At 47.6% G+C, this 26,101-nt stretch overlaps 17 protein-coding genes across 17 annotated transcripts; 10 read left to right on the top strand and 7 right to left on the bottom strand.

Moving 5' to 3' along the window:
* NEMAJ01_2097 (uncharacterized protein) lies at window positions 1–565 on the top strand (the record flags this gene model as incomplete). The annotated part of the gene is made up of 1 exon (XM_047915935.1): window positions 1–565. A coding segment is annotated over one exon (565 nt), but the record flags the coding sequence as incomplete, so codon positions are not given.
* A 701-nt stretch (window positions 566–1,266) lies between these two features.
* Window positions 1,267–2,163, top strand: NEMAJ01_2096 (uncharacterized protein; the record flags this gene model as incomplete). The annotated part of the gene is made up of 1 exon (XM_047915934.1): window positions 1,267–2,163. The coding sequence occupies one exon, from the start codon at window positions 1,267–1,269 to the stop codon at window positions 2,161–2,163; it is 897 nt and encodes a 298-aa protein (XP_047771891.1).
* A 120-nt stretch (window positions 2,164–2,283) lies between these two features.
* Window positions 2,284–4,131, bottom strand: NEMAJ01_2095 (uncharacterized protein; the record flags this gene model as incomplete). The annotated part of the gene is made up of 1 exon (XM_047915933.1): window positions 2,284–4,131. The coding sequence occupies one exon, from the start codon at window positions 4,129–4,131 to the stop codon at window positions 2,284–2,286; it is 1,848 nt and encodes a 615-aa protein (XP_047771890.1).
* Window positions 4,132–4,673: 542 nt separating this feature from the next.
* NEMAJ01_2094 (uncharacterized protein) lies at window positions 4,674–5,276 on the bottom strand (the record flags this gene model as incomplete). Its single annotated transcript, XM_047915932.1, has 1 exon — window positions 4,674–5,276. One exon carries the CDS (start codon window positions 5,274–5,276, stop codon window positions 4,674–4,676), a length of 603 nt encoding a protein of 200 aa, XP_047771889.1.
* Window positions 5,277–5,310: 34 nt separating this feature from the next.
* On the top strand, window positions 5,311–7,002 carry NEMAJ01_2093 (replication factor A1; the record flags this gene model as incomplete). The annotated part of the gene is made up of 1 exon (XM_047915931.1): window positions 5,311–7,002. One exon carries the CDS (start codon window positions 5,311–5,313, stop codon window positions 7,000–7,002), a length of 1,692 nt encoding a protein of 563 aa, XP_047771888.1.
* Window positions 7,003–7,613: 611 nt separating this feature from the next.
* On the bottom strand, window positions 7,614–9,251 carry NEMAJ01_2092 (integrin alpha FG-GAP repeat containing protein 1; the record flags this gene model as incomplete). The annotated part of the gene is made up of 1 exon (XM_047915930.1): window positions 7,614–9,251. One exon carries the CDS (start codon window positions 9,249–9,251, stop codon window positions 7,614–7,616), a length of 1,638 nt encoding a protein of 545 aa, XP_047771887.1.
* Window positions 9,252–9,298: 47 nt separating this feature from the next.
* Window positions 9,299–10,165, top strand: NEMAJ01_2091 (uncharacterized protein; the record flags this gene model as incomplete). The annotated part of the gene is made up of 1 exon (XM_047915929.1): window positions 9,299–10,165. The coding sequence occupies one exon, from the start codon at window positions 9,299–9,301 to the stop codon at window positions 10,163–10,165; it is 867 nt and encodes a 288-aa protein (XP_047771886.1).
* A 907-nt stretch (window positions 10,166–11,072) lies between these two features.
* Window positions 11,073–13,916, top strand: NEMAJ01_2090 (uncharacterized protein; the record flags this gene model as incomplete). The annotated part of the gene is made up of 1 exon (XM_047915928.1): window positions 11,073–13,916. One exon carries the CDS (start codon window positions 11,073–11,075, stop codon window positions 13,914–13,916), a length of 2,844 nt encoding a protein of 947 aa, XP_047771885.1.
* A 518-nt stretch (window positions 13,917–14,434) lies between these two features.
* On the top strand, window positions 14,435–14,920 carry NEMAJ01_2089 (small subunit ribosomal protein S11e; the record flags this gene model as incomplete). Its single annotated transcript, XM_047915927.1, has 1 exon — window positions 14,435–14,920. The coding sequence occupies one exon, from the start codon at window positions 14,435–14,437 to the stop codon at window positions 14,918–14,920; it is 486 nt and encodes a 161-aa protein (XP_047771884.1).
* A 576-nt stretch (window positions 14,921–15,496) lies between these two features.
* NEMAJ01_2088 (ubiquitin-conjugating enzyme E2 G1) lies at window positions 15,497–16,009 on the top strand (the record flags this gene model as incomplete). Its single annotated transcript, XM_047915926.1, has 1 exon — window positions 15,497–16,009. The coding sequence occupies one exon, from the start codon at window positions 15,497–15,499 to the stop codon at window positions 16,007–16,009; it is 513 nt and encodes a 170-aa protein (XP_047771883.1).
* A 2-nt stretch (window positions 16,010–16,011) lies between these two features.
* Window positions 16,012–16,284, bottom strand: NEMAJ01_2081 (E3 ubiquitin-protein ligase RBX1; the record flags this gene model as incomplete). The annotated part of the gene is made up of 1 exon (XM_047915919.1): window positions 16,012–16,284. One exon carries the CDS (start codon window positions 16,282–16,284, stop codon window positions 16,012–16,014), a length of 273 nt encoding a protein of 90 aa, XP_047771876.1.
* A 916-nt stretch (window positions 16,285–17,200) lies between these two features.
* NEMAJ01_2087 (26S proteasome regulatory subunit N1) lies at window positions 17,201–19,762 on the bottom strand (the record flags this gene model as incomplete). The annotated part of the gene is made up of 1 exon (XM_047915925.1): window positions 17,201–19,762. One exon carries the CDS (start codon window positions 19,760–19,762, stop codon window positions 17,201–17,203), a length of 2,562 nt encoding a protein of 853 aa, XP_047771882.1.
* A 563-nt stretch (window positions 19,763–20,325) lies between these two features.
* Window positions 20,326–21,363, bottom strand: NEMAJ01_2086 (uncharacterized protein; the record flags this gene model as incomplete). The annotated part of the gene is made up of 1 exon (XM_047915924.1): window positions 20,326–21,363. One exon carries the CDS (start codon window positions 21,361–21,363, stop codon window positions 20,326–20,328), a length of 1,038 nt encoding a protein of 345 aa, XP_047771881.1.
* A 318-nt stretch (window positions 21,364–21,681) lies between these two features.
* Window positions 21,682–22,572, bottom strand: NEMAJ01_2085 (uncharacterized protein; the record flags this gene model as incomplete). Its single annotated transcript, XM_047915923.1, has 1 exon — window positions 21,682–22,572. One exon carries the CDS (start codon window positions 22,570–22,572, stop codon window positions 21,682–21,684), a length of 891 nt encoding a protein of 296 aa, XP_047771880.1.
* A 47-nt stretch (window positions 22,573–22,619) lies between these two features.
* On the top strand, window positions 22,620–23,009 carry NEMAJ01_2084 (large subunit ribosomal protein L27e; the record flags this gene model as incomplete). Its single annotated transcript, XM_047915922.1, has 1 exon — window positions 22,620–23,009. One exon carries the CDS (start codon window positions 22,620–22,622, stop codon window positions 23,007–23,009), a length of 390 nt encoding a protein of 129 aa, XP_047771879.1.
* Window positions 23,010–23,633: 624 nt separating this feature from the next.
* On the top strand, window positions 23,634–24,128 carry NEMAJ01_2083 (transcription elongation factor S-II; the record flags this gene model as incomplete). The annotated part of the gene is made up of 1 exon (XM_047915921.1): window positions 23,634–24,128. The coding sequence occupies one exon, from the start codon at window positions 23,634–23,636 to the stop codon at window positions 24,126–24,128; it is 495 nt and encodes a 164-aa protein (XP_047771878.1).
* An 899-nt stretch (window positions 24,129–25,027) lies between these two features.
* NEMAJ01_2082 (casein kinase II subunit alpha) lies at window positions 25,028–26,026 on the top strand (the record flags this gene model as incomplete). The annotated part of the gene is made up of 1 exon (XM_047915920.1): window positions 25,028–26,026. The coding sequence occupies one exon, from the start codon at window positions 25,028–25,030 to the stop codon at window positions 26,024–26,026; it is 999 nt and encodes a 332-aa protein (XP_047771877.1).
* Window positions 26,027–26,101: the final 75 nt, after the last annotated feature.

The following is a 26,101-nucleotide window of genomic DNA, read 5'->3' as shown; positions in this document are numbered from 1 at the left end:
CATAAGCACGTTTAACTTGAGCGGCATATACAAGGTCGTGGGGCCTCCCACAGACAACAGAATTTCCATGCAGATACACCTTAAGAACGTACAAACATACGCCAACATACTTTTGCTACTGTCTAAAATGACGAAAATAACCGCTAACCCAAACATGATCACAGTCGGTAGATCGAAGAGACCAAACCTGGTTTGGAAGATCACAGTGTTCAGGCAGAGACCCGGGAATGTTCTAGAGAGGCAATACTCCGTGTGCACTACTCGGAAGCTCCTGAATCCTTATATAGAAGAGCACCTGAAAAAAAAGGTGGAAAACATACACAATTACTCGATCACACCCTCCTACTTTGATGTCAAGAATCTGCTTTTAGACTCTAAAATAAGCGTCGACTACAAACCCGGCCAGGCACTTCTGGAGATTAAGATCTACGTCACGAATGGCGAGGACCAATTCACGAGTAATGCAGTGGAAGAGCAGAGCACGGGCATTGGCTCCAACTTTTCGCACAGCATCTTGTTTTTGGGTCGAAAACTCGTCGAGCAGAGCAGGCTTTATGTGGGCTAATAGCGCACTCTCTGAGTGTGTACAGACTAGATCATGCAGCTGCACTGGAAAGCAGACGCTCGCAGCCTCAGAAAGTGCTTGCTCAGCCTTTCAGTTGAATCTTGTTAGCCAGAAGTCTGAAGAATAAACGAATAATAGACTCTTATGTGGTTTCGCCATGTATAGAAAGCAGTCCTGCATATGGCACCTGCTGAAACTTCATCCTGCATAAATATGCCTTAGCAAGCGCAGCCTTCCTGTTGTGCCACGCCAAAACTTCAAGAAAAAGCAGGAATATCACGGGGCAGGCAAGCAGCAGGTTATGCTTCTATGGTGCATCTGGGCATTCTCACTCCCTCGGGCTTCCTGCGGATGAGTTCACAGCAGGCACAGAAAAGTGTACAGAAAGAGAAAAAAGAACACCTTTTATTTGTCCGTGCAAGAAAAGAGAGTGAATTTTTTCGCTTCTTGAGGGAGTGCATGCATGGAAGCGGCAAGAAGAGGTGTGACTCAGCACAGGCGCAGGGCACATGATATTATGTGTACACGCCAAGTTTCGGACACTTTTAAAACCATGCCCAAATTCAGAGTTATCCGTGCTTGTGGCAGTGCAGAGACTGAGCCCAGATAAAAACCCGCACAAGACACCATATTTCGCACGGTCTTGCTCTGTACAGCCAGGAATTGCACGCATAAATGCAGATAAGAATATATTTTTGCAAATGAAAATCGACTGGAAAGAGCTGTTTATCGCACTTTTCATGTTGAAGAGAGCAAGCACAACCCCCGAGAGCACGGGGGAAAAAGGCAGAAAAGGCACATTCTCAATTGGGGCTTTTATGGCGCAAATTAAGCAGAAAACAGCAGGCCCGTGCATGCACATAGAGAAGCAAGAAGGCCCGCATCTCGCAAAATCCCGACACGTTATTATAACTGCAGAGAAGGCAAGGCAGGCCTTGGAAGAGACAGACGAGAGTGGAGGCCTGGCTGTTTTGGTGTTTGAAGGCTTCAATGCGAATCAAACGACGCTGCACCGAATGGGCAAGACCTCCCCGCAGCGCACATACACGCTGAAGCCCCTGAGAAAGAGCAGCAGCTGGTTTTTGTGCGTTGGAAAGGCGCAGAAGGAAAAGGAGGAAGGAAAGTCCTCCGTTGCAGCGAAAATAGTAGCAGGCCCCATCGACCAAAAATCCCAGAGAAAGAAGCCAGTTTGCGCTATATTGTGCCACAGAGGAAGAACTGAAGTCTTTTCGCACACTCTTGCAAGAGACAGCGAGTGCGGAGTGTGGGTCTTTGGGGAGGATAAACCCGAGAAGCGCAGGAAGCTTCTGGACTTGATTTTTCCCACGCCGAAAGAATCCACGGAAAAGGAAAGCACTCAGCAGAGGACTGCCTCAGCAACTGTGCAGGCCCCTCTTACGTGCCGAACAAGGCGAAGGGAGTGGGAGGGGTTTATGCCCAAAGACATTTTAGACTACGAAACCAGGGCAGTCATTGAAGACAGGTTTTTCCTGATGAATCTCATCACTGAAAGCACTCCCCCGCATTTGTACCAGTGCCTCAATCAAATATGCAGAACCTCCAGCGCCCTAACTACAAAGCAAAAAAAGAGTACGTAGTGCATGCTTTTTTTCACGCATTTGCAAATTTATTCAAAAACATGCGCAGCAGCCGCTTAGAGTGTGGGCTTTTGCAAGTCCAGATGCGGATTTATAGCGAAGGCGTATAATATTGCTATACTATTCCCGCATGTAGGGGCAGTCCACATATACGACCATCCTCACAATAGGCCGCATTTCGCCCAGGCACGACCGCCAAATCCCTGATTCATTGCAGCTTATGGCTTTAGTAAAGAACTCAAGCTGTTTGCTTTTAAAGTTGTACAGAACTGCGTATGTCTCTGTTGGGGTCGTGGTGGGAGTCTCTGACTGAATGATAAACGAGGCCAGCAAAGTGGCAGAGTTATTTTTCAGAAAGTGCGTGGGGTTTGTCTCGAACACCGCATTCCTTCGTTTTGCTGTCTCTGCGTCTTGGCCTTTCATCGTCTGCAGGAACGTGAACAAAAACAGAGAAATAACGTCTTTTGAGTGGTATAGGTGCGGGGAGCAAGGGAAGTGTCTTTTCTCTCGGAGCTTCTTTGCGTCTGGGCTTTTAGCGGAGAGTATCCCCTGCTGGAGGGAGTGCATCGCCTTGAGGGCGTCTGGGTCGTACTTTCCCCCCTTCGGCGTGTACGGGAACGGGAAAGAGAAAAGAACAAACGAAATTTCTGGAGTTGACTTCGGGTCGTGCGTGCTTATCGTTAGATTTGTCAGGTTTAGGACAGGCAGAACATGCGTTGGCAGAATGTCCTTCACATTCCGGAAGCACAACTTGATGCTTTTGTACGTGTTGAACTCCATGCACCGCAGGGAGAGCAGAGTATCTGAGACCAGCGTAAGACTTTCCAAGGCTGAAACCTCCTGGGATACGTGCTTGCTAAGTTCTTCCGCTGTAAGACCTTCTGGGCGCCCTGGGAAAATGACCTGGATATTTTGCACTTCAACGGAGAGAGAAGTCTTGCATACGTTCTGCGTGTATGCCTCCATGAAAAACATAAATTCTCGGAGGAGAGTATAGTGGATTTTCAGCGTATTCACGACCAGACGCACGGAAACATACGTCTTTTCAATCGTAAGAAGCTCCCGGAGTGTTTGCAGATGCACTTTCTCGCGCAGGTATAGGACCCCAGGACAGTCCAAGAGAATGCCCACCCTGTACGGGAGAAACCATCCCTGCTGCCTGCTGAAGAACCCGGAGTGAGCCTGCATCTTCCACAGCCAGAAGTCAAGCACGTAGAAAACGTCAAAGCACGTGCATGTGTAGGCGTTCACATTCGCACACTTTTTGCACGGCTGCACGAGGATCTGCACGTTATTGTAGTTCAGCACCAGAAACCTGCACAAAGACCGGACGAAAAGCGGATATGGAGACTCTGGGTTCACCAATACGCAGCATATACTTGGGCGCACATACACACGCTCTTTCTTGTGCAAGTTCTCGCAGTACGTGAAGACTGCAGGAATATCCTCTTTCTGGAGACTCCCCGGGAGGTTTGTGATGCAGGCAAAGTACAGCGGAAGCTTCACATACGCGCAGTCCAGGAGGCTGTGCATACACTCAAAGAATTTCTGCGAGCTGGACGTGTCGTCCGTCTTGATCTTGGAGAAGTCTATCCTGTAGTACTCCCTGTTCATGTACGTTTGCACGCGCGGGACAGGACTCAGCATGTAGAACTCCTGCTTGCCCTTGGGAAAGTCCAGCGGAGAGAGATCGATGTAATGGTCAGTCTCGCAGCGCAGGTAGTGGAGTGGATTCTCCGGAGCGTACTCTGGGCTGTAGTCCGCCCTTTCGGAGCTCTCCCGTGGAGGCAGAAAAGTGCGGGTGCTCGCGCCCTCGGGGGATTTAATGCGAAGAGAGTGCGTTTGAGCGAACTCTTTTAGCTCCTCATTTCTCTCCATCCCACGTATACATGCTATTTGCAGCATAAAAAAGAGCCCGCATTTTAGAAGAAATACTGGAGTGCTTTCTTTTGAATTTTGGATCTTCATAAAAATATTCGCGGACTCTGATATGTATGCCCCCGGGAAGCGCCAAAAACTCGGAGAAATATCACGCCCCAAAACTGCACAGGGAAACTATACTGCAAAAACAGTGCATTTTCCCCGAGTGCCGCCCCGGGAAATAGCCCAAATACTCCTGTACAGGACCACGCTCAAACTCAGCCCAAGTCACGGGAGTCAGCATGCACCCATGCAACGTGCGCAGATGCACTCCCCGCGACTCCTGCACGCACAGACCCTCCCCCAGAGCAGTACGGCATTTTTTCTGCATTTCCCCTGCATTTTTTCCTGCATGGACATAAAAGTGTACACGAACGAGCTAGTGCTCCGGAAAGAGTACGCAGAGCACCTCCGGGAAGTCATAGTGCAGCACAGCATAGTGCAAAAAGACGTCTCCAAAGAGTGCATCTCTCTGACCCTCCGGGGAACGCACGCACACATAAAAGAAGTGACTGAAAGAGTAGAGAAAATTCTGGCCCACGCCCGAACTGCACCCGAATAAATTCTGCCGCACACTTTATTTATGCACTTTACATTTTGCTCTCGTTGAATATTGCATTCTCCGTCTCTATTTTCTCCTTTATCTTCCGGATTATTTCAGAAAGTATCCCAAATGCTCCGTCGTTGTACCCTTTGCACTCCGCCGCATTCTCCTTCTCCTGTGCCCCCGCACTCTCCAAGGCCTTGATCCTTTCTCGCTCCTTCTGAAGCTCCTCCCGCAATCGGCTGTTCTCCTTCGTGAGCTCCTCAAGTCGCCTCTGGATCTCCACATTCTCGTGCAGCAGCTCCGAGACTGCCCTCCCGTTCGAGACTTCCTCAATTTCCGTCGTATTTATCAGGCCTGTTTGGTTGTACTCCAGGGGCCGATACTTTCGCACGTCTTTCGGGTCTCTGAAGACTCCGTGTCTGGCCTTGCACTGGAAGTAGAACCTCCCTGCACGCGTTCCGTTGTGCTCGCCAACAGAGCTGTCCAGCTCTACCCCCAGAGACTCGCTTTTTTTCGTTCCCACGCGGCCTATGTACTTCACTACGCCCGTGTAAACCCTATCTACAACGACTCTGTCCCCAATGGAGAACGCATTTTCCCGCAAACTTCTTTCCTCTGGGTTCTTTATAAGCCCGTGCATTTCCATTTTTTAGCTTTTATTGTGTTTAAATTTTTAGAACATGACAATAAGAGAGCCCGAGCTGGAGGTTGACCCTGGATGCATAAGCAGAGCGTTCAAAACTTCAAGCAAAAACGAGAAAAAAGTCCCCATTACAGTGAGGATAGACTCAATAATAGCCCCAGATCACTCCGTCCTTCAGAGCAAGATACGCCTGATCGTAACGGACACAAACACCGTCCAGGAGTGCCTGCTTTCTTCAAAGTATGCGGACGATGTCAGCACAAACAGGATCTCCGTGGGGGACATCATAAAAGTAGGGGAGATGACGCTGGGAACGTACTCCTCCAAGGCCATCATATACATAAAGGAGATACTGGCGATGCACAGGCCGGGGAAGGAGAGTGCGTGGGGAAGCATTGGAGCAAGCCCCAGCAAAAGAAGGATCGATCCAGAAACCCCCAGGAAAGACACGAAAAAAGAGGCGACCACGATAAAGGAGCTGAACCCCTTCCAGAGCATGCACTGGAGAATTTCCGCGAAGGTCGTGAGCAAGTCCCCAACGAGGACGTACACGAAAGACGGGCGCCCCGGGAAGGTCTTCAACGTGATCGTTTCAGACGGGACGGATAAGTGCAACATAACGTTCTTCACGGAGTACGTGAGCCAGTTCGTCGATAAGATCGAGCTGTACAAAAGCTACGAGATCACGGGGGGAGTCCTGAAGCTCGCGAATAAGAAGTACAATGAGGACGTCCACGACTACGAGATACTTGCAGACAGGTCTTTCGCAGTGACCCCAATCCCAGAGACGAAGCAGCCCGTGAAGATCCCGAGCACGCTCTCTAAGGTCGCAAAGCTCCCAAATCAGGTGCACGAAACGGTCTCTCTCCTCGTCGTAGTCACGGAGACAGGAGAAGTCTCCACAATCACCCGGAGGAAGGACCAGGTGCAGATGAAGAAGAGAACACTTTCAGTCGGAGACGAGTCCGGGAAGTGCGTGCCCTTTATCCTGTGGGAGGACGTCTGCGACCTGAACTTCATGGTGGGAGATGTTTTGCTCCTGGAGAATGTCCGAGTAACGGAGTACTTGGGAATGCCGCAGATAGGCCTCGCCAGAGACGGAGTCATTTCTTTCAACCCGGAAGTCCCAGAAGTATTTAGACTTCGCGGATGGTACTCCAGAAACGCAGACTCGATGGAGAAAGCCCCGAGAAAGTCCACGGGCGGAGGACAGAAAGTAGTTGCGCTGGAGGAGGTCAAGAGTGAGGCCCTGGAATATGCGACAGTTGCAGTTACGCTGCTCTTTGTCCCAGAGAAGAGCGTCCTGTATAAGTCCTGCCCGTCGGAGGGATGTAATAAGAAGGTGGACTACGATCCAGTGGCCCCGGATATGTACTTCTGCAGTAAGTGCGGAATCTCGTACGAGAAGTGCTCGTATAACTACAGCGCAAATGCATCGGTTATTGACGGGTCTTCGTCGATGTGGGTCTCGCTTTTCAACGAGTCTGCATCCTGCCTCTTCCAGGGGAGGAGCGCACAGGAAATGTACGACCTCTCGATTGAGGATGCGGATAGGTACATGGAGGCCCTGGGAGAGCCCGTGGGGAGTGACTTCGTCCTGAATATTCGCGGGAAAGAGTCAACGTACAACGGAGAGCCCTGCATGCGGTACAGCGCGTCTTCTTTGAGGCGGATGGACTACGCAGAGGAGGCGTACAGCGTGCTTTCCCTGCTGGAGAAGGCCAGATAATAAATGTCGCTGTAGATGCTCTGTCGATTTCTTCTTTAGAGGGTATATCAGGTTTGTACGTTAAAGTTCAGGTAAAGTTCAGATAAAGTCCAGTTAAAGTGCATATAAAATTCAGATAAAATTCAGTTAAAGTTCAGTTAAAAGTCAGATAAAGTGCAGGGAGAGAAAGAGCAGAACTGGAACACGGGAATTCATAGAGAAATTAACGGTCTTTATTATTTCTCGGTTTTCTTAAACACCTGTGCATTTACTTTGTCATTGTCCCCTGGGAATATCCTATTTGGGCGGCTCATGCATTCTCTGTGAAGCCTTCTCTATCGATTCTACAGCATTTACCAATCACGAGAAACTATGCAGCATACAACAATACGAGAATTCATAGAGAAATTAACGGTCTTTATTATTTCTCGGTTTTCTTAAACACCTGTGCATTTACTTTATCATTGCATGAGCTGCCAAAACAATATCCTATTTGGGAGAATCTATGCTTCCTGATAGAAAAGTCCGATAGATTTTTCAGATATTTTCAGATTGTCCGTTATTTTCAGGTAACAATGCTTTCGCATAAAAAGAGAGAATCTACAGGATGGAAACACGTTTATTTCGTGGGGTTACAGCGCCCCAAAGGGGGCATTGTACCGGGTCCTCTGAACCGCATGCTTTGAGACTTTTCTCGCCTTCACGGAGAAGTACGCACTCGTAATCCCGAGGACGAAGAGAATCGTGAGCATAATGGGAATTGCAACAGGCCAGTACGCACTCGTATTTAGATACAGGGAGTGCTCTATAGGCTTGTTCCCGGATATCTCGATCAAAAGCTCAGAATTCGGCACGATTTTATCGAATGTTTTTCCAACGGAGTAGCTCCTGCAGGGAACTCTCGACTGCAAAGACCCTATAAAGACGTTAGTGCTCCCCAGCCCAAGATTCACGATCGGAGACTGCAGGGAGGCATATCCGCTCTGCGCCGGGTGGAATCCAACGACAACTCGCCCAGTCTCCGTTATCCTGCACGCATGGCACGCCCCCACAATCGGAGAAACTGTACTCTCCCTCTGCATCTTCGTCATTATGCTTATGTAGTACCCAGAGATATCCGAAACATTCGGGTACATGTAGAGACTGGACGTTGCATTTTCCTCACACGAAGCCAGTACGTTCCACACGCCCTTATCCTGCCTGTAGAAGGAGACCCTGTTTATGCTACCTGAAATCTCAGAGAATACACTTTCAGGCACAAAACCATCCCCGTTCGTGTTGAGGAAGAGTCTAGGCTGCGGAGAGTCATCGTCCTCCTCCTTCGCAACTGCCAATACGTCCGGGTACGTATTACTGTTTATGTCCAAGACACTCGGGAATACGGGCCCGCTCTCATTCGACAGGATGAACTCAGAGACGGAATGAACAGGGTATGAGATCGTGCTATTCTCTGCGTATCCGTACGGAGACGTCTCTTCCATCATATTCTTCTTATGCAGGCAGTTCCCCCGGATGGAGTGCGTGCAATACGGGAGTCTCCTATTCGGGACTACGTTAATCGCAGGGGGATCGTTCGAGAGGAAGAGAATATCAACGGAGCCAGAGCCTGTGAAGTCCCCAAAGACAAAAGGTCCTGCCTCCACGGGGATTCCAACTGTGTTTACAAGGGCGTACTCCTCCTTTTCGTCCCTCTTCCAGACCTCAATCACGCGCCCCTCCTCCTGCAAAGTGTCCAAGACAATTTCCGGAATCCCATCCCCGGAGACGTCGACAAATCCGGAGCTGTGATTCTCCCGCAGGATCCCAAAGTTCGTGCTGGATGCTTCTGTCTTCTCCTTCACGAGATCTATGAAGTACGTGTTTCCACTATTTTGCGTGAACAAGACGGGATTTAGTCCCTCGTGCGACACCAGGAAGGGCATGCACTCGGACTCTCCTATAAACCGGCTCTTTCCGGAGATACTTGCGATGTTTATGTCGAACCCTGAGGGGGTCTTCGTAAATACAACGTACTCCCTTCGTCCGTCCTTCAGGAGATCTATTGCCCCGAGGTAGTCCACCTGAAAGCTCGTTTCTATCCTGTCGGAGACCTCGTACTTGCCCTTCTCCGGGGAAACCACGAAGATCCCGTGTTTCATCGTGTTAGTCCCTGCAATTTCTACCTTCCGCTTCTCAGAGTCTGTTATGTACGCAAGCGGAATGAAATCTGTTGCGACCAAACTTGCTTTTTCAAACTCCACGAACTCCTCCTTCGTCTTCCACGGCCACATTGTTTGCTGAAAATTGCGAATATTTATACGTGCAAATATATTTTTGCATGGCGAAGAAGGAGAAGGGAAAGGAGCAAATCAAGCCGAAGGAGGCCAAGAAGTTGGTCGAGGACCAGATGTTCGGAATGAAAAACAAGGGGAAAAGTGCAAAGCTAAAAAAGCTTGCGTCCTCACTGGAGGCTTCCTACCTCAAGGGGAAGCCCCAGAAGGCGGAGAAGAAGGAGGAAGCGCCTGTTTACGAGGCGTACGAGGTCCTGCAGAAGGTCCCTGTGGGGGCTGATCCGTCGACGATTCTGTGCATCAACTTCAAGGCGAATAAAGCGTGCTCAAAGGGGGATGCGTGCAAGTTCAGCCACGACCTGACGAAGAAACCCGCAGTTTCTCAGGTTTCAGGCCCGCAAACGGCAAAAAAAGAGAAGCCTGCAGATGCGGTGGAGAAGCCCGTGTGCAAGCACTATATAGACGCGCTGAAAACAGGGAAGTACAACCCGAAGTGGACGTGCCCAAACGGAAATGCTTGCGCTGGGAAGCACTCGCCCCCTGAAGGGTACATCCTGAAGGAGGAGGCAGAGGAGATCGACGCAATCACGCAGGAGGAGCTTCTCGAGGAAAAGCGGGCGAGTATCCCCTGCGAGACAATGACAAAAATGACGGAGGAAAAGTACATGGAGTGGAAGGCAAATAGAGAAAAGGCGAAGGTGGACATGAAGCAGGAGGAGGACAAGATCCGAGAGGGGAACCTCAGGCTGGGAAAGATCCTCCCCTCAGGGAAGGACTTGTTTGTGTATAACCCGAAGATATTCATAGATGACGACGAGGCAATGGAGTACGACTACAACGCCCGGGAGGAGGAGCTCGAAAGTGACGAAGAGGAGGACGTGGCTGAGCAGATGGAGAGGACGCTCAAGATATAGCGCAGAAGACAGCACACTTCCGCTATTATTCACGCAGGAAGAACGTGCTTTCCCCTCGCTGCAATAAATGCGCGTGTAATACGGGAAGTAGTCACAGGAAATGGCAGACTTTGTTCTTTTTGGTCTTATTATGCACTTTATGTTCTCCGCTTCTGAGGGCGTTTGTTCGTCTCCGTGGAGAATTAGTAGTTGTAATACTGGAATTTATAGAGAAATTCACGGTCTTTATTGTTTTTCTACTGCTTAAATAGACATAAATTTAATTTGTCTCCTAAAGTCTAATTTATACTGACTCCTTAGTTAACCCGAATAAGAAATAACGAATTACAAGAAATTGCTTTCAGCATACAACATTAATATCCAATTCAGGTTATCAGGTCTTTTTCAGGAAACCTTCCTTATTGGGCTTATAGATAACTGAGTATGAGCAACTGCTTTCAGCACTCGGCTGCTTATGCACTATTCAGTCTATCCTGATTCCTAGGTTGGGCAGTCCCTTGATCTGCCCGTCTCCCCAAATCAAGCACCAGCTTCTACATAGAACAGATGCACTTGTTTGGCAGGGAGGATTTCTCTTCCTGCGGAAATAAAACCCTGCAGAAATCTTTCGGAGACTTTTCTTTCTGCAGAAGGTCCGGAGACAGAAGTATCTGGAGGCCTGAAAAGGAGAGCAGGTACATCTCGTGATCGGGCACTCATTCTCCACGGAAACGAATAAACGCACTCAGAAGTGGAGACCAGGAGATGCGGGGATGTCACGTATTTAAGAAAACCAAAAAGAATAAAGTATGCAATCTCTCGTGAATATTTCCCGTATTACAGCTTAACTGCATAAATATACCCGAATCTTTATACAGAGAAGGCTTGCACAACTGCAGAAATAATTATTAATTTGTAAATTATTTTCATGGATCGTGCGTACAGGGAACTGCTTATAAAAATAAAAGAGGGCATTCAAGACGTAAATGCGCTATCCCTGGACAGCATACGGGACGAAACAGTTGTTGAGGGATTTACAGAGCTTTTAAAAAATGCAGGCGTAAACAACGTCATAGAGTACTTTCGGAAGTACCGGAGGCTGGAGGATGCAGGGACTCTTCCCGTGTCCTCGCTCTTTCTGAAGGAGCAGTTTGCCCACATCTCCAGCCCCGTGAGCACGAAATACTCTCGCATCTTCAAGGCAAAAGGGCACTTTTCGAAGGTTCTGTGCATGATGTTCGACAGGAGCGAGACCTTCGTCTTCACAGGGGGAGAAGACGGCCTTGTGAAGATATGGGATGTATACAGCGGGCGAGCTGTACAGTCTCTCTCCGGGCACAGGCACCCTATTTTTGACTTTGCTGTTGACTTCAGCAACAAATACTTCATCTCCTGCGACCAGTCCGGGCGAATTATATGCTGGGATCTGCAGACGTACGCGCAAATCGACACTGTCAGCATAGGGGAGCAGATAGACTATTTGGACGTCCTATACAACCAGGCAGAGGCTGAGCCGTTGGAGCAAAAACGGGCAAAATCCCCTCCTGAGGCCGGGGGAGTTCGCGTGCAGGCGATCGTAGTGACGAACTCTGGCCGGATACTCAGGGTAAGTCTCGCACAGAAAATAACGGTTGAAACTGTTTTGGGGGAGGTGGAGGAGGAGACCTTCAACGGAGCAGTCACTACGAAGGGGAGGAAGATGGTGATAGTCACGGGGATGTGGCCCTTCTCGATACTCCTCGATGCAAACGATGCAGAGAACAGATTCTACGTTTTGGACACGGACGACCTTCTTTCTTCGTCCGTTGATATCGCGCATAATTCAATGAAGTTCACAGTGAGCACGTACTCGTCAACTCTCATCACGTGGGAGTACAGGATCAACAGCAGGCCCACAAAGTCAAACATCCAGACGAGGAAGCGCTTCAAGGGGAGAGACCTCGAGGGGTGCTGGACTCGCAGCACGATAGACCTCGAAGGAATGGGGGAAACTATATACAATACAGACCTCATATACCTGATTGACGACGTGACAATCGTGGCTGTGGATACAGAGTCGAATATTCGCATCATAAACACGGAGAGTAAGGCCGTGAAGATGGTGGAGAGAGAGTACAAGATCACAGGAATAGTCCCGCACCCGACAAAAAATATTTTCCTAACGGTCGAAGTAAATGGCGTTATAAAGGTCGTGGGAAGCACCGGGGAGATCCTGAATAAAATTCACACGGATGTTTCCGTTGCAGGCACTATAGTAATAGAGTCCACGGGAAGCTTTTTCTACATTGCAGACCTGGACGGGTACGTGCACAAGTACAGCGTAATCCCAGATGAAGTCGAAGTCCCGGAGACGGAGTACGCCCTGCAGGACTTCCAGCACTACTGCGACTATAACACGGAGCAGCTGAAAATACTCTCCGAGACTCAGGGCCCTGTAGAGGAGAATACAGCGCGGGTGTACGAGGAGAGAATCCACATGCTCGAGCAAGCGATGAAAGTCTGCAGGAATTCAGAGAATTTCCGCACTTTTTCCTCGAGTGGGGAGGGTCTTCCGCCTGCAGAGTCAACCGACAGAATCCCCAGGTACGTGCAGGGCGTAGATAAGTGGATCCGGAATGTGGAGGTCGCAGGACTTCTGCAGCTGCAGTCTGAGATGATAACGAGCAAAGTCTTTGAGAGGGACTACAGGAAGCCCAGTCAGGCAGTTATCGTGCAGGAGTCCGCAGAGGAGGCGTCCGAGGAGAACGAGAATAGCTCGTCAAGTTCCTCGAATTGGATGGTCGAAGACTCCGACAATTACGCACACACGGACGACTCTGCAGAGGAGAGTTTGGAAAATTCGGAGGAAAAAGACTCGGAGAGCGGAGACTCGGAAAGTGCAGTTGAAATTAGCAGTGGAAGTGCAGAGTTTGCGAGTGAAAGTGACGAAAGGAGGACTGGGAGGGGAAACACGGAATTTGAGCCTGAACAGAGTCCGCAGATCCTGAGCAAGAAGCGAGGGAGGAGGCAGGCAGCAAGGAAGGCTGCGTGTTTGAGCGCGGATTTGCTCTACAATTGGTACATGAGCGATAAGCCCAGTCCGCAAGTACTTCCGCAGGTGGGGGATAGACTTTTCCTCGTGAGGGAGGGAAAGGGCCTGAAGGAGAAGGGCCTGGAGGAGGTTTTGGTGGAGAGCGTGGAGTACGGGAAGAGTTCAGTTGCTGTTTTCTTCGCGGTGGAGAGGACCCGGGAGAAGAAGAAGTTTGTGCTGGATGCGGAGAACTTCAGCGAGAACCCTTTTCGGATACAGGAGCAGGTGCTGGAGTTCCAGAGGAAGCGGTACAGGAAGAACGACGAGATATACTACTACGCAGACGGGGGTTTGTGCAGGGGAAGTGTCGTTGGAAAGTCTGGGGATGTGCTCACTCTTAGGACGGGAGATAGAGAAGTCTCTGTGAATATTTACGACTTGCACTTTTCCGTTACGGACTACTCCTTAGATCTGACAGAGTATATCGATGCGCTGATGCAGTACAAGGAGGAGTACCTGGTTTTCTACAGGGACGTCCCACGGGCAGAGTATCCGGACTACTACGAGCTCATTGCCAGGCCCATTACAGCGAGCAGAATTGCCAGGAGAATCAGGAATCACTACTACAGGACGAAGGAGGCTTTGCTTGCGGATATACAGGGAATTTTCACGAATTGCTGCGAGTACAATGAGGAAGACTCGGCGATCGCTGTGGAGTGCGGGGAGTTTGTGCAGGCCCTGCTTGGAGCGATAGGGAAGTGATTTGTGCGAGTTTGATAAACAGGAAAAAAAATAAAGTCTCTAGAAAAAGTTGTTTTGGAGATAAGAAAACCCTGCGGAGAGGAAAAATTCCGGGGGTGGAGAGATCGGGCAGAAAATGCACACTTTTTCAGGGCCCTGCATGGAAAAGTTTGCACTTTTTGGAGTTTGGATGTTGCGGTGAAAGCGAGAATTTTGCCAGTTCCCCCTGAAAGTGCGGATTTCAAGGGTTGGGAGCACTCCGAACCTGCATTTTCAGGGGCACGGACTCGTTACTCCTCTCTCGTTCCTTCTCTCTCGTTCCTGGAGGATGTACTGCGAGAATTCCTGACTTCTCAGTGAAACTCGCGCACATTCGAGCACAAGAAACCGCGAAAATCACTGGGCAGGCAGGAGTGTGCATCCTGCACGCATACTTTAAGTATCAGGTGCTTTTGAAAAAGTGGCTTCTCCGCCTTCTTCCCAGCGGCTCCTGCACGCTGAATTTTTATTTTTATTTTACTTTTTATTTAACCCCCGTAATGCAAAACATAGCCGAAGAGGTTTCCAAGTTCAAGAAGTTCCCACAGCAGGAGACCGTATATAACAACCCGTACGAAATAGCCAGAGGAAATAAGGCCCCCAGAAGGCACCACAAGAACATCGGTCTGGGATATGAAACCCCGCAAACAGCCATCAATGGAACGTACATCGACAAAAAGTGCCCGTTCACATCCGATATAACTGTGCGTGGCATCATATTTAAAGGCGAAGTTGTGAGCTTGAAGCAAACAAGAACTGCCGTTGTAGTTAAGAGGTATCTTCACTACCACCCAAAGTACATGAGATACGAGAGGAGAAACACCCGATTCAACGTCCACCTGTCTCCGTGCTGGGATGGCCTCGTGGAGGTAGGAAGCAAAGTCGTATGCGGAGAAACCAGGTCGCTTTCAAAGACAAAGAAGTTTGCGGTTATTTCCTACGAGAAGACCGAGAAGGCAGACAAGTTTAAGCAGTTCTCCCCCTAGAGGACCGCAGGAATAAAGATACACGGAATACGCACTTTCTCGTTTATTGCGCCCACAGAGTGCCGTGGGACAGGATACTTTCAGTTCACGCCTTTGTTCTTTTTTCACTCCGATCTCCATCTCTGAATGCGCTTGTTCGTCTCCGTGGAGAATGAATATCCAATTTAGCAACGGTTATTATCACGTCTTCTCCATGAAACCTTCCTTATTCGGCTTCTAAACAACAACTGATTACAAGTAACTATGATTCCACATATAACACGCAATAACAAGTAACTATGATTCCACATATAACACGCAACAACTGCCTAATTGCAAGTAACTATGATTCCACATAGAATATTCAACAACTGATTACGAGTAGCTATGCTTTCACATATAACCCGAACAACTTATTACAAGTAACTATGCTTTCACATAGAATATCCAACAACGAGTAACTATGATTCTACATATAACACACGTCTTCATGTCTTCATGCATTCCCGTGTATTTTCCCGTGTATATTCCCGTGTTTGTCTCCATGGCGCTGTTTGGAGACTCTGCGGAATAAATACGTCTGGTTTTTATTTTCGGATGCTTGGAGAAAGAGCCGACCCAAGAAGACGGTCCAAAATATTCATCACAAAAGAGCTGCAGCGCATCTCCAAGTCTCCAAGCGAGAACTACAGCGTGGGCCTCCTGAACGACAATATTTACACGTGGGAAATACTTATAATAGGCCCCAGGGATACGATATACGAGAATGCCCTTCTCAAAGGCATCATGACATTCCCAGAGACGTATCCCGATGATCCTCCCTCCTTCAAGTTTACAACGGAAGTATGGCACCCAAACATCGACACGGACGGAAACGTCTGCATCTCCATCCTGCACAAACCCGGGGATGATGAGTACGGGTACGAGGATGCCTCCGAGCGGTGGATGCCAGTCCGCGATATAAACTCGATCCTTCTCTCGATTATTCTCCTTCTCGTTGAGCCGAACTCAGAGAGCCCTGCAAACATTGAGGCAGCCCAGGACTTCATGCAGAGACGCGCGGAGTACAACAAGAAGGTGCAGAGACTCGCCCAGAGAACGATAGAATAAACTCACTTGTCTAGCGTATGATGGAAATTCCACGGCTTCGAGTCGAGGGGGCAGATATTCTTTGACTTTAGCCATTGGGAGATGCAGTGCGCGTGGAAGGCGTGGTTGCACGTTCCCCATGCGAGCTTGCACTCCACGGACTTTTCTTCTGTCTGGCACTCTATGCACGTATCCATGATGTGATTTCTGCAGATTGCGCACTTATCCACGATTATGTTGAGAGTCCACAGAGCTACGATCTTCGCCTTTGTCAGTCGGATTCTTGGCGTCGCCATAAAGAAAATAATAAACACAGAATATATGGGGAAATGATTGGGGGAAGAGGGCGGCAGGACGCAGGGAGACTCGAGTATGTGCTTGGGGAGGGTGCTGGCTCCACAGAGGTGCTTCTCCCCAGGCGTGAGACCGTGTAAATCAACGGAAATATAGGGGAAAGTGGTCACATAGTGTCTTGGAAAGTGTCTTGGGAAGTGTCTTGGAAAGTGGTCAGAGAGTATTCAGAAAGTGCCTTGGAAAGTGGTCAGAGAGTGACTGGGAAAGATTCAAAGAGTATTAAGAGAGTATTCAGAGAGTGTTCAGAAACACTAGTTAGAGAGTGCCTTGGAAAGTGTTCAGAAAGTGTCTTGGAAATGTTCAAATAGTGTCTTGGAAAGTGTTCAGAAACTGGTTAGAGAGTGTCTTGGAAAGTGTTCAGAGAGTATTCAGAAAGTGTCTTGGAAAGTGTCTTGGAAATGTTCAAATAGTGCCTTGGAAACTGTCTGGGAAATGTTTAGAGAGTATTCAAAGAGTGTTCAGAGAGTGTTCAAAGAGTAGTGACTGGGAAATGTTTAGAGAGTATTCAGAAACCAGTTAGAGAGTATTCAGAGAGTATTCAGAGTATTCAGCACTTCCCTACAGTAGAAGCTCAGAAGTGGACAGGCAGAGTGAGGGATTTTCTTTTTATTTCTTATTTTTTTACTAGTTCGATTTACTGAATAATTTCCTATTCGCAGCTATTCCAGCATAATATCCTTATTTCTGCAAATTCTTTTTATTTCTTATTTCTGCAAATTTTTCAAAGAGCCCAAAAAACGCCATTTCCTTCTGGAGACAGATATACGCATAGAAAATTAAAGAATAAATCCAAATATTTTCTCTCAGGAAAAAGCAAATAAAATCTGAACCTCAAAAATCCTCTTTCTGTGCATCTTTTTATTCCTGCTCCGACTCCTCGGGCTTCTCTGGCTCCTGGACAACGACTACTCCTCCGTCCGTGTGATATGTAACTGCATCTCCCAGGACTTCTGCTCCCTCTGTTGCCTGCAGTATCACAGGGGATGCGTGCACCTGAACTCCAGATATCTTCTTAGGCTTCCCAGAGACTCCTGCCGTCTCAATTCTGCTCCCCACGCGGACACTGCACTCCACAGGCTTCCCCCTTTCACTGAGAACGACAAGATACTTCGGCGTAATACTCGCAGAAATCAGCATCAGCACGAAGTAGTACCTATCCAAGACTCCTGCTCCTCCGTCCAAAACTCCCAGCATAAACCCCAAGAGTCCACCCACAGCCTTCCCTGAGAGGACTCCCTCATTGTAGAAGGAGAGTTTATGCATGCACTTTCCGAGTCTGAGAAGGCCCTGTGCGATCTTCAGTGCACTCCCAGCAGCGCCCTTCCCACAGAAAGTGCTGAGTTCATCAAGAGCTGATTTCACTCTCGAGTTATTACTCCCTGCGGATACCAGGCCGAGAGAAACAACTGCTGAAATAACGACTGCAGGTTCTGTGCTGTGCGTGCACCTTTTCAGGGCGTCAATAACCTCCGTCTTTCCCGTGGATAGGTACAATATACTGTACGCGAGGGGAATTGCCATCTGCACCTTCTGACTGTCTAGGAGCATTGCCCCCTCGAGAACGTGAGCTGCCATTTGCACGAGAGTCTCATCCCCAAGAGAGACGAGAGCAATTCCGAGGATGCAAAAGACCTGCCTGCAGTCGGACTCTGCTGTGCTCTGATCGTCGAGGGAGTCCTTGAGTATCCCGTGGAGAATCTTCGTATTTCCGCTCCCGATGTATCCGATGCTTCTGAGGAGGATGGAGAGAGCGGGTCCGTGTGCGTCGAGTATTTCGCAGGACTCTAGAAGTTCATCTACCTTCTGCTGTCCCCCGAGGAAGATAAGGGCTACTCCCAAGAGGGCAAACTTAACGACTGCTGCTGCTCCCTCCGGGATATTCTCTCCTGATATTTTACTTGCAAGGACGTTCAGGAGCTCAGTATATGCCTCTACGTTACAGCTTCCACTGAAGATATTTCCTACTGCGAAAACTGCGAAGAGAGATACTTCCATGGTTTCATCGTATAGGAGGGGCTGTATCATTTCGTATATTTCTGGCCTCTTAGAGCCTGCGTACTTCATAATAAGGCTTACGAGAAGGACTATTTTCTGCGTTGTGGACTTTGTATCGAGTCCCTCTCCAACTGCTGCGAGGACTGTGTCGTTGTAGTCGTAGACTTTGCATGTGGCTGTTGCAAGGGCGAGTATGCTGGAGACCTTCAAGTATCCGTCCTCCGAGAAAATGTGTTCCTCCAGGTCGTTCAGCGCCTTCTTTTCGTCCCACAAGAAGAGAAGACCTTTCGAGCACTGGGACGTTATTTTGTACGTTTTCTTATTTTCAGGTTCTGCGAGTGTTTCCTCCGAGAAGGAAGCCTTTGAGAGGGCGTCAGAGAAAGACCCGAAGTCTTCAGAGATTGTCTTATCTAGCTCCAGCCTCTTTCCCACGTACTTATTCAGGGCTGCCATGTACGCATTGCTCGATACCTCCGCAGGGTCTACCTTCAGCCCGGGCTTTCTCCCAATATCCTGCACGAATCGATCCCAAACGGTTTTTTCAACGGAATTCCAGGCTTCGTGCTTCCCCAGGAGGTACAGAATCTTCGTCTGGTCGCTCGCAGGCATCTCCAGGACCTCCCGAAGAAGCTCCTCCGTTCTTCCCTCCTCAACCATCAGCCTCCCGTACTCCTCGACTCTTCCCCCCCGCAGGATCGCCAAGTACGTCTCGACTGTTTTCTCGTTTTTCACGAAGTATGCGAGGGAGGAGAAGTACTTCACAATTCTGTCGCGGTTCTCCGAGTCGACAAAGTCCAGGATCATCTCTATCCTGTCGATCTCCAGCAAAAAGTCCACGCAGTCGCACTCGCAGTTGAACTTGAAGAGGCACTCCACCGTCTCGGAAATGGCCTTCTCCAAACCCTCCTCGATCTCCCCGGACATTTCCAAGGCCTCCTCTCGGGCATCTTCTTCTCGTCTCTCCGGGGAGTGCTTTTCTGTGCTCTCCTGCTCCATGAGAGAAGAAAGCGTGCTACTTTCAGCGTGTCCTGCTGGGGCACTGTGAACTGCCATATTAGACGCTCTTATCAGGCGGATTATGTCGCTTGAGATCTTCTTCGCGTACTGGTGCCCCCAAATGTCCATGGATGTAGCTCCTCCCTGGATCCTGTACTTTAAACTGTCTGTATTTTGCAGGGTTGCAGATATAACTGATATAATATCTGCCATGAGCCTTCTGTTCTCTCCCTGGAAGGTATTCAGCTTCTCCTGGAGGGTTTCCTTCTGGGAGACCAAGTATATCAGTATCTTTGGTATGGAGGAAGCGACTGACGTGGAAGTCCTCAACTTTTGCACGAGCATGCTCAGTGCGGAGTGTGCTATTCCTGGGTCTGAGTTGTTCAAGTTATCTAGTATTACGTGGATCTCTTCTGTCTTGCTGTCCATAAATAAAGAAATAAATTATTCAATATAAATAGTGCTTTAATTACCCGGACTCTGAAGGATCTGAAGAGTCTGAATTCTATGCTTTTCCCTCCTGCAGAGTTCTCCTGAAGAGTTCCTAAGAGTCTTGATAGTTCTTGGGTTTTCTTCTGAAGAGTTCCTAAGAGTTCTTCTGCAGAGTTCTTGAAGATTTCTCCTGAAGAGTTCTTGATAGTTCTTGAGTTTTCTCCTGCAGAGTTCCTGATAGTTCTTGAGAGTTCTTCTGATGAGTTCTCCTGCAGAGTTCTTGATAGTTAGTTCTTCTGAAGATTTCTTGATAGTCTGAAGAGTTCTTCTGCAGAGTTCTTGAGTTTTCCTCTGAATAATTCTCCTGAAGAGTTCTTGATAGTTCTTGAGAGTCTTAAGTTTTCTTCTAAAGATTTCTTGAGAGTCTTGATAGTCTTGATATTCTTGATAGTCTTGAGAGTGCGGCTGTGCAGGATCTCCCCGAACACTCCGAGAAACCCCGAACAACCCGAAGGCAGGTCTTTTTCTCTGGACTCCGCAGCTCTCCCTATGTACACGTATCACGTGATAGTGATGATCTCTAAATCGTCATTTTCCTCCTCCTGGAATATTACGTCCAGCTCATCTGGGATATACTCCGTCTCCACTGCCAGGCTATTACTCCTGCCCTTTAGGACGCCTATCTCCGTCATTTTCTCGAGGACAAACTGGAACTCCTTGAAGGTCGGAACTGGTCTCTTCTTCAGCTGCAGCTCTGCTCGGAAGTCCACGTACAGACTATCCGGGAAAGAGTGCCCCTTCTTTGCAACTGTCATAAGGATGCTTTTCTGGTATTCAGAGAGTGACCTGATAAAGCTGCTTTGCATCGAGTGATATACGTACTTTATGGCTTTATCCATGTCCTCCATGCATATTTTGCTGAGTCCGTTCTTCACTGCGTGATTTACTGCGTGCTTCTGTATCTGCAGGGCCTTTCTGATGTCTCCGTTTAAGGTGCATATCTTATGGGCGCAGTACTCGAGTGCTTCTGGCGTGAATTCGCACTCTTTGTTTGCCTCCTGCAGGATTTCCACGACCTGGCTCTTTTTGTAGAGGGTGAAGTTCAGGCGGTTCCATCCCAAGCGACTTCTGACTTTGCTTGTGAGCCTTTTATCGGGCAGGTTGAAGGTGTTTGATATCGAGATAATATAGACGTTTTTGCACATTGAAGGGATCTCCAGGAGGGCGTATAGGATGTGCTGGTTCTTTGTTATGAGCATGTCTACTTCGTCTGCGAGGATTACTGTGTATTCTTCTCCCTTTAGGACTTCCTCCAGGATTCTTGGGGAAGAGTGTTTTACCGTTGGGTTGATCTCCTGGGAGATGCTTGCAAAGACTTCGGAGGGGAGGATCAGGGATCCGCAGTTTACGGTGATTGTTTTTACGTTGGGATAGTCTCTTTTTATCGTGTTTATGACGTTTGTGCATGTGAGTGTTTTCCCGCATCCTGGCATTCCGCTTACGTACAAGACTCCGTACTCTTTCTCCTCTATCGACTCTTTTAGGAGCTTGTATATTGCCGCTGACTCTTCTTCTCTTCCCAGGGGGACTTCTCTCATAAAAAATGAAATAAAATCCGAATTTATTTTCCCGCACGGACTTGCTGCACACTGTGGGAAAAGAACCGCAACTTTTTGTGCATGGTATAAAAACAAGAGAAAAGCACCACAACTTTTTATGCACCGCATAACAAGTGCTATAAGTTTCTGGACAGTGCACAATAAGTCCCTGAGAAACACCACAACTTTTTATGCACCGCATAAAGTGCGACAACTTTATGGACAGCATAAAACTTTCCAAGTGGATGCCCGTGGAAGAACCTGAAATAACCTGAAATGAAACTGCAGCACACTTTATTACACAGAACTGCACTATCTCTACTTGCACTTGTTTTGTCCCTGCACTTTCTCGTTGTACTTCTGCAGGGACTCGTCAAAGACTGCGGAGTTCAACCGGAAGAGACTCTGCAGGATCTGACAGACCAGAAATTGCTCAGTTTTCTTCCAATACGTCTGTGACAGCCTGTACACCGTATCAAATAACCCTTCAACCACGTCCTGACTGTTCTTTGAGAGTTTATACGTGAACTCGCACTTCTCAAAGGCCTCTGCTACCTTCTTTATGACCTGGTGCAGCTCCTTCTCCAAGAGAAAGGCTAATATCCCAGCAGCCATCGCACAGGCCTCTTTTGAGACACTTTCCATCTCGCAAATACACTCTTCCACGATAACAACTGCTACGAAGCTGTTGAAGGAGTCGAACTTCTTGCAGTCCCGGAGCAAACACTCAAAGAGAAAGTCCAGCGCACTGTACGGATATCCCATCGTTATCCCGTATATGATCTCCCTGCGTATCCGTATGTTTAATGGCCTTGTCAGAAGTGGGACGTATAACTCGCTTATTTCCTCCCTGGGAATATCCCCGAGCTTGTTCAGGAGGGAGAGAATTATGTCTATCCCGTAGTGGGGAATCTCCCCGAGAAGGTACTCAGTCACTGCATTTACGAGGTAGCTTCTATCTATGAGATGCCTCTCCAGGAGACATACTCCTATCTCGTGATATAACTGTCTTTCTCTGGGATCTGGCGAGAGAATCCCGCGGACGACAGTGCTGATGCTTTTCGGAGAGAAATCGTGTAAATGGGCTGTGTTTAGGACTCCCTGCAAAGTTCTCTCTATCTCGCACCAATCTTCTAGGTATACTCCAGAGTCAGTTTCTGCGTCTAAAACTGTCTGCATCTTCGGGGGAGTTCTTACGTTTATCTGCATGTAAATATTTTCGCACACATTTTTATTTTTATTTTTATTTTACCCCCATGTTGCTGGAAAAAGAAAAGGTAGTTTTGCTCTCTAAGGGAAGATACGCGGGATGTAAAGGAGTCATTTTGGACGATCTCAAAAAGGGCGATAAATACGAGTATGTTACTGTCGTGGGAATATCCAAGGCACCTCGCCCAGTCACTGAAAATATGACGGAGAGACAGAAGAACCGCAGGGAGTCCATGAAGTGCTTCGTGAAGAGAATGAACGTGAGACACATCATGGCCACGAAGTACACGATGGAGAACGTCTTTGATAAGCTCGAGATAGTCGATGTTACGGACATGTCCGAGAAAGTAGAGATGCTCCGAGAGGCGGAGAGGCTTTTCAAGGGCGCATATGCAAACAACCCAAGCCACTGGATATTCAAGAAGCAGGCCATCTAAAGAATAAATAAATCAGTTTGAGAGACGTCTTGCCATGTGATTAATGCTCTATATAATAAAGGAGTAGGTACAGATAATAGTTGCAGAAAGCATGCTGTAATAGTGAATTGCAGAAATACTCTATATAATACTGTATAGTAATACTGTATAGAAGTAACTTGTAGAAATACTCTATATAACACCTTATAGTAACGGATTGTAGAAACAATAGTATACGGATGATATACGCATTACTGTATAGAAATAACTTGTAGAAATACTCTATATAGCACCTTATAGTAATACTTTGCAGGAATATTGTACTGTGATAGTAATACTTTGCAGGAATAACATGTAGAAATACTCTGTATAACACCTTATAATAATACTTTGCAGGAATAGTGTACTGTAATAGTATATAGATAGTGCTTTGCAGGAGTAATACTCTACTATGGATAATACGTATTACTCTATATAATACTATGTAGAAATACTCTATGTAAGGCTATGTAGTAATAGTATACGATGGTTCATGCAATAAGACCATGCAGTACGATATACTGAGTCTTTGCAGTGATACTTTGTGATGCCTCGATGAGTATTCCCTCTCTCGGGGTTTTATTTCTTGCGGTGTGAAAATATTTCATGGACTGTGAAGAAACGCGAAGAAGATGCAGGGGAGAGTTTGCGAAGGTATTCTCGCAGCAGCTGGAGGAAACAGACAGTGAGAGGGCAAACTCCCTCGGGGAACTTCTAGAGGAGGAAGTATTTAAAACTGCAAAAACAAAGCCAGAGTATGGGACTCTCTTCAGAAGCAAGTATCTAAACCTGAAGGACTCAGCGAATAAGTGGCTCTGTACGTCCGTGTACAATGGGGTTATTGATGCCTCCAGGTTCATAGCAATGTCCAGCGAGGAGATGAAGAGCAAGGAATTGAAGGAGTTAGATGCAAAAATATTCCAGAGAGCCCTTCTGGACTCGACAGTCGCCCAACAGGAGGCTGAAACTGACATATTCTTCTGCACTCGCTGCAAGCAAAGAAAGTGCACGTATAGACAGCTGCAAACAAGAAGTGCTGATGAGCCTATGACCACGTACGTTCACTGCGTAGTTTGTAAGAACAACTGGAAGTTCTGCTAGGGCAAATAAATACCCGTTCAGGGAAGAAGAAAAAGTGAGACTTTTATATTTTTATCTTTGAAGGAGAGTTTTTAGGTCTTTCCCCCGATGAAATCTCGTCATTTTGAGAACCCAGTGCAGGGCTGCAGGAAAGACGGAATAGTGTAGTGCTGAGTCGAGTTACAAGTATATAATAGTATAGAATAGTTAGAAGTATAGTATAATATTAAGACAGTTTAGTTAGAAGTATAGTTTAGTTAGAAGTATATAATAGTATAATGTAATGTAATGTAGTGCTGAGTTTAGTTAGAAGTATAGAATAATGTAATATTGAGTTGAGTTAGAAGTATAGAATAATGTAATATTGAGTTGAGTTAGAAGTATAGGATAATGTAATGTGGTGCTGAGTTTAGTTAGAAGTATATAATAGTATAGGATAGTATAAGACAGTTTAGTTAGAAGTATAGGATAGTATAGTTAAAAGTATATAATAGGATAGGATAGTATAATATTGAGTTGAGTTTAGTTAGAAGTATAATATTAAGATAGTTATAAACACATGAGAGAATATGCTAGTATAGACAAGTAGATGTTACTGCTAATACTAGGCTAGAAGTACACGATAGAATATGCGAGTACTAGGCAGAAACCTGTATATTTCTGTATAAATTCAGTATAAATACGTTTTTATCACTAGATGATTACGCTAGAAGTCACGATGTAAACCCGGGCTTCCTGTGGGGAATATAAAAATGAAAGTGAAAAATTTAAATACTTCTCGAGGCAATTGCTTTGATCGAGTGTAGAGTCTATTCAGTGGGTCTTCCCCATTTCCTGCAGGGCGGAAACATGCTTGCATGCTCTCTGTCCTTACACTTTAAGACCCTCCGACTATTTATAGTTGCATTTTAATTTTTTATATGCCCGAGAGCTCAGCAAGAGTCTACGCAACAAGCGCCCTCAAAAGAGGCAAAGCATACTACGACTACAACGACTACATAATATCGTACGGAGAGATAGATAACTACGAAATAAGCGAGTTTCTAGGGAGGGGAAAATACTCCCAAGTCTTCAAAGGCCTTGCAAAGCCCACGCGCACTTCCTGCGTAATAAAAGTGCTGCGCCCCATACGGGAGAAGAAGATCAACAGAGAAGTGAAGATCCTCAAGTCCCTCCTCGGAGTGAAAAACGTAATACAGCTGCTAGACGTAGTTAAGGACTCAGAGGCAAACTACAGAGCCCTCATTTTCCCGTATAACGACCACACGGAGACTCGCTCCCTTTTCAAGCTCTTTTCCTACGAGGACATAGTCTTCTACATGAGAAAACTTTTGGAGACTTTGGACGAAATTCACTCCCTCGGGATATTCCATCGGGACTTGAAGCCGCACAATATCATCATAAACCACGGGCGAAGGGAAATGAGCGTGATAGACTGGGGACTTGCAGAGTACTACCTTCCCTCCGTGGAGTACGCGACTAGAGTTGCAAGCCTGCACTTTAAGGCCCCAGAACTCCTCCTGGGGAACAGGTACTACGACTACTCGCTGGATATTTGGTCTGCAGGATGCATACTCGGGGAAATGCTCTTCACGCAGATGCCCTTCTTCAACGGGAGCACGAACGAGGACCAACTCGAGCGGATAGTCCACTTTTCAGGGGCACAAAACCTGAAAAATTACCTGAAAAAGTACTCGCTCACGTACTCGAAGAAGCACTTGGACAAAATATACGCAGGATTCCCACAGGAAGAGACCTGGCACTCACTGCACACGATGGACGGACGCCTTCCTGTGGGATCCCCCGAGAGAAGGCGGCTCATCGACCTCCTGCAGAGAATGCTCACGTTTGACCATCAGAAAAGACCCAGCGCCCAGGAGTGTCTCTCCCACAGAGTCTTCGCAGAGAAGCCAGAGTGAAAGCACGAGCATCCGACACTGAACCCCGTAAATAAATGCGACCATTCAACGCCTTCATCCCGTGCCATTTTATCC

This window comes from Nematocida major (assembly GCF_021653875.1).
Source record: "Nematocida major strain JUm2507 chromosome Unknown 2259, whole genome shotgun sequence".
NCBI lineage: Eukaryota > Fungi > Microsporidia > Nematocida > Nematocida major.
Note: the sequence above shows the minus strand (reverse complement) of the source record. Positions and strands in the feature narration are given on the sequence as shown.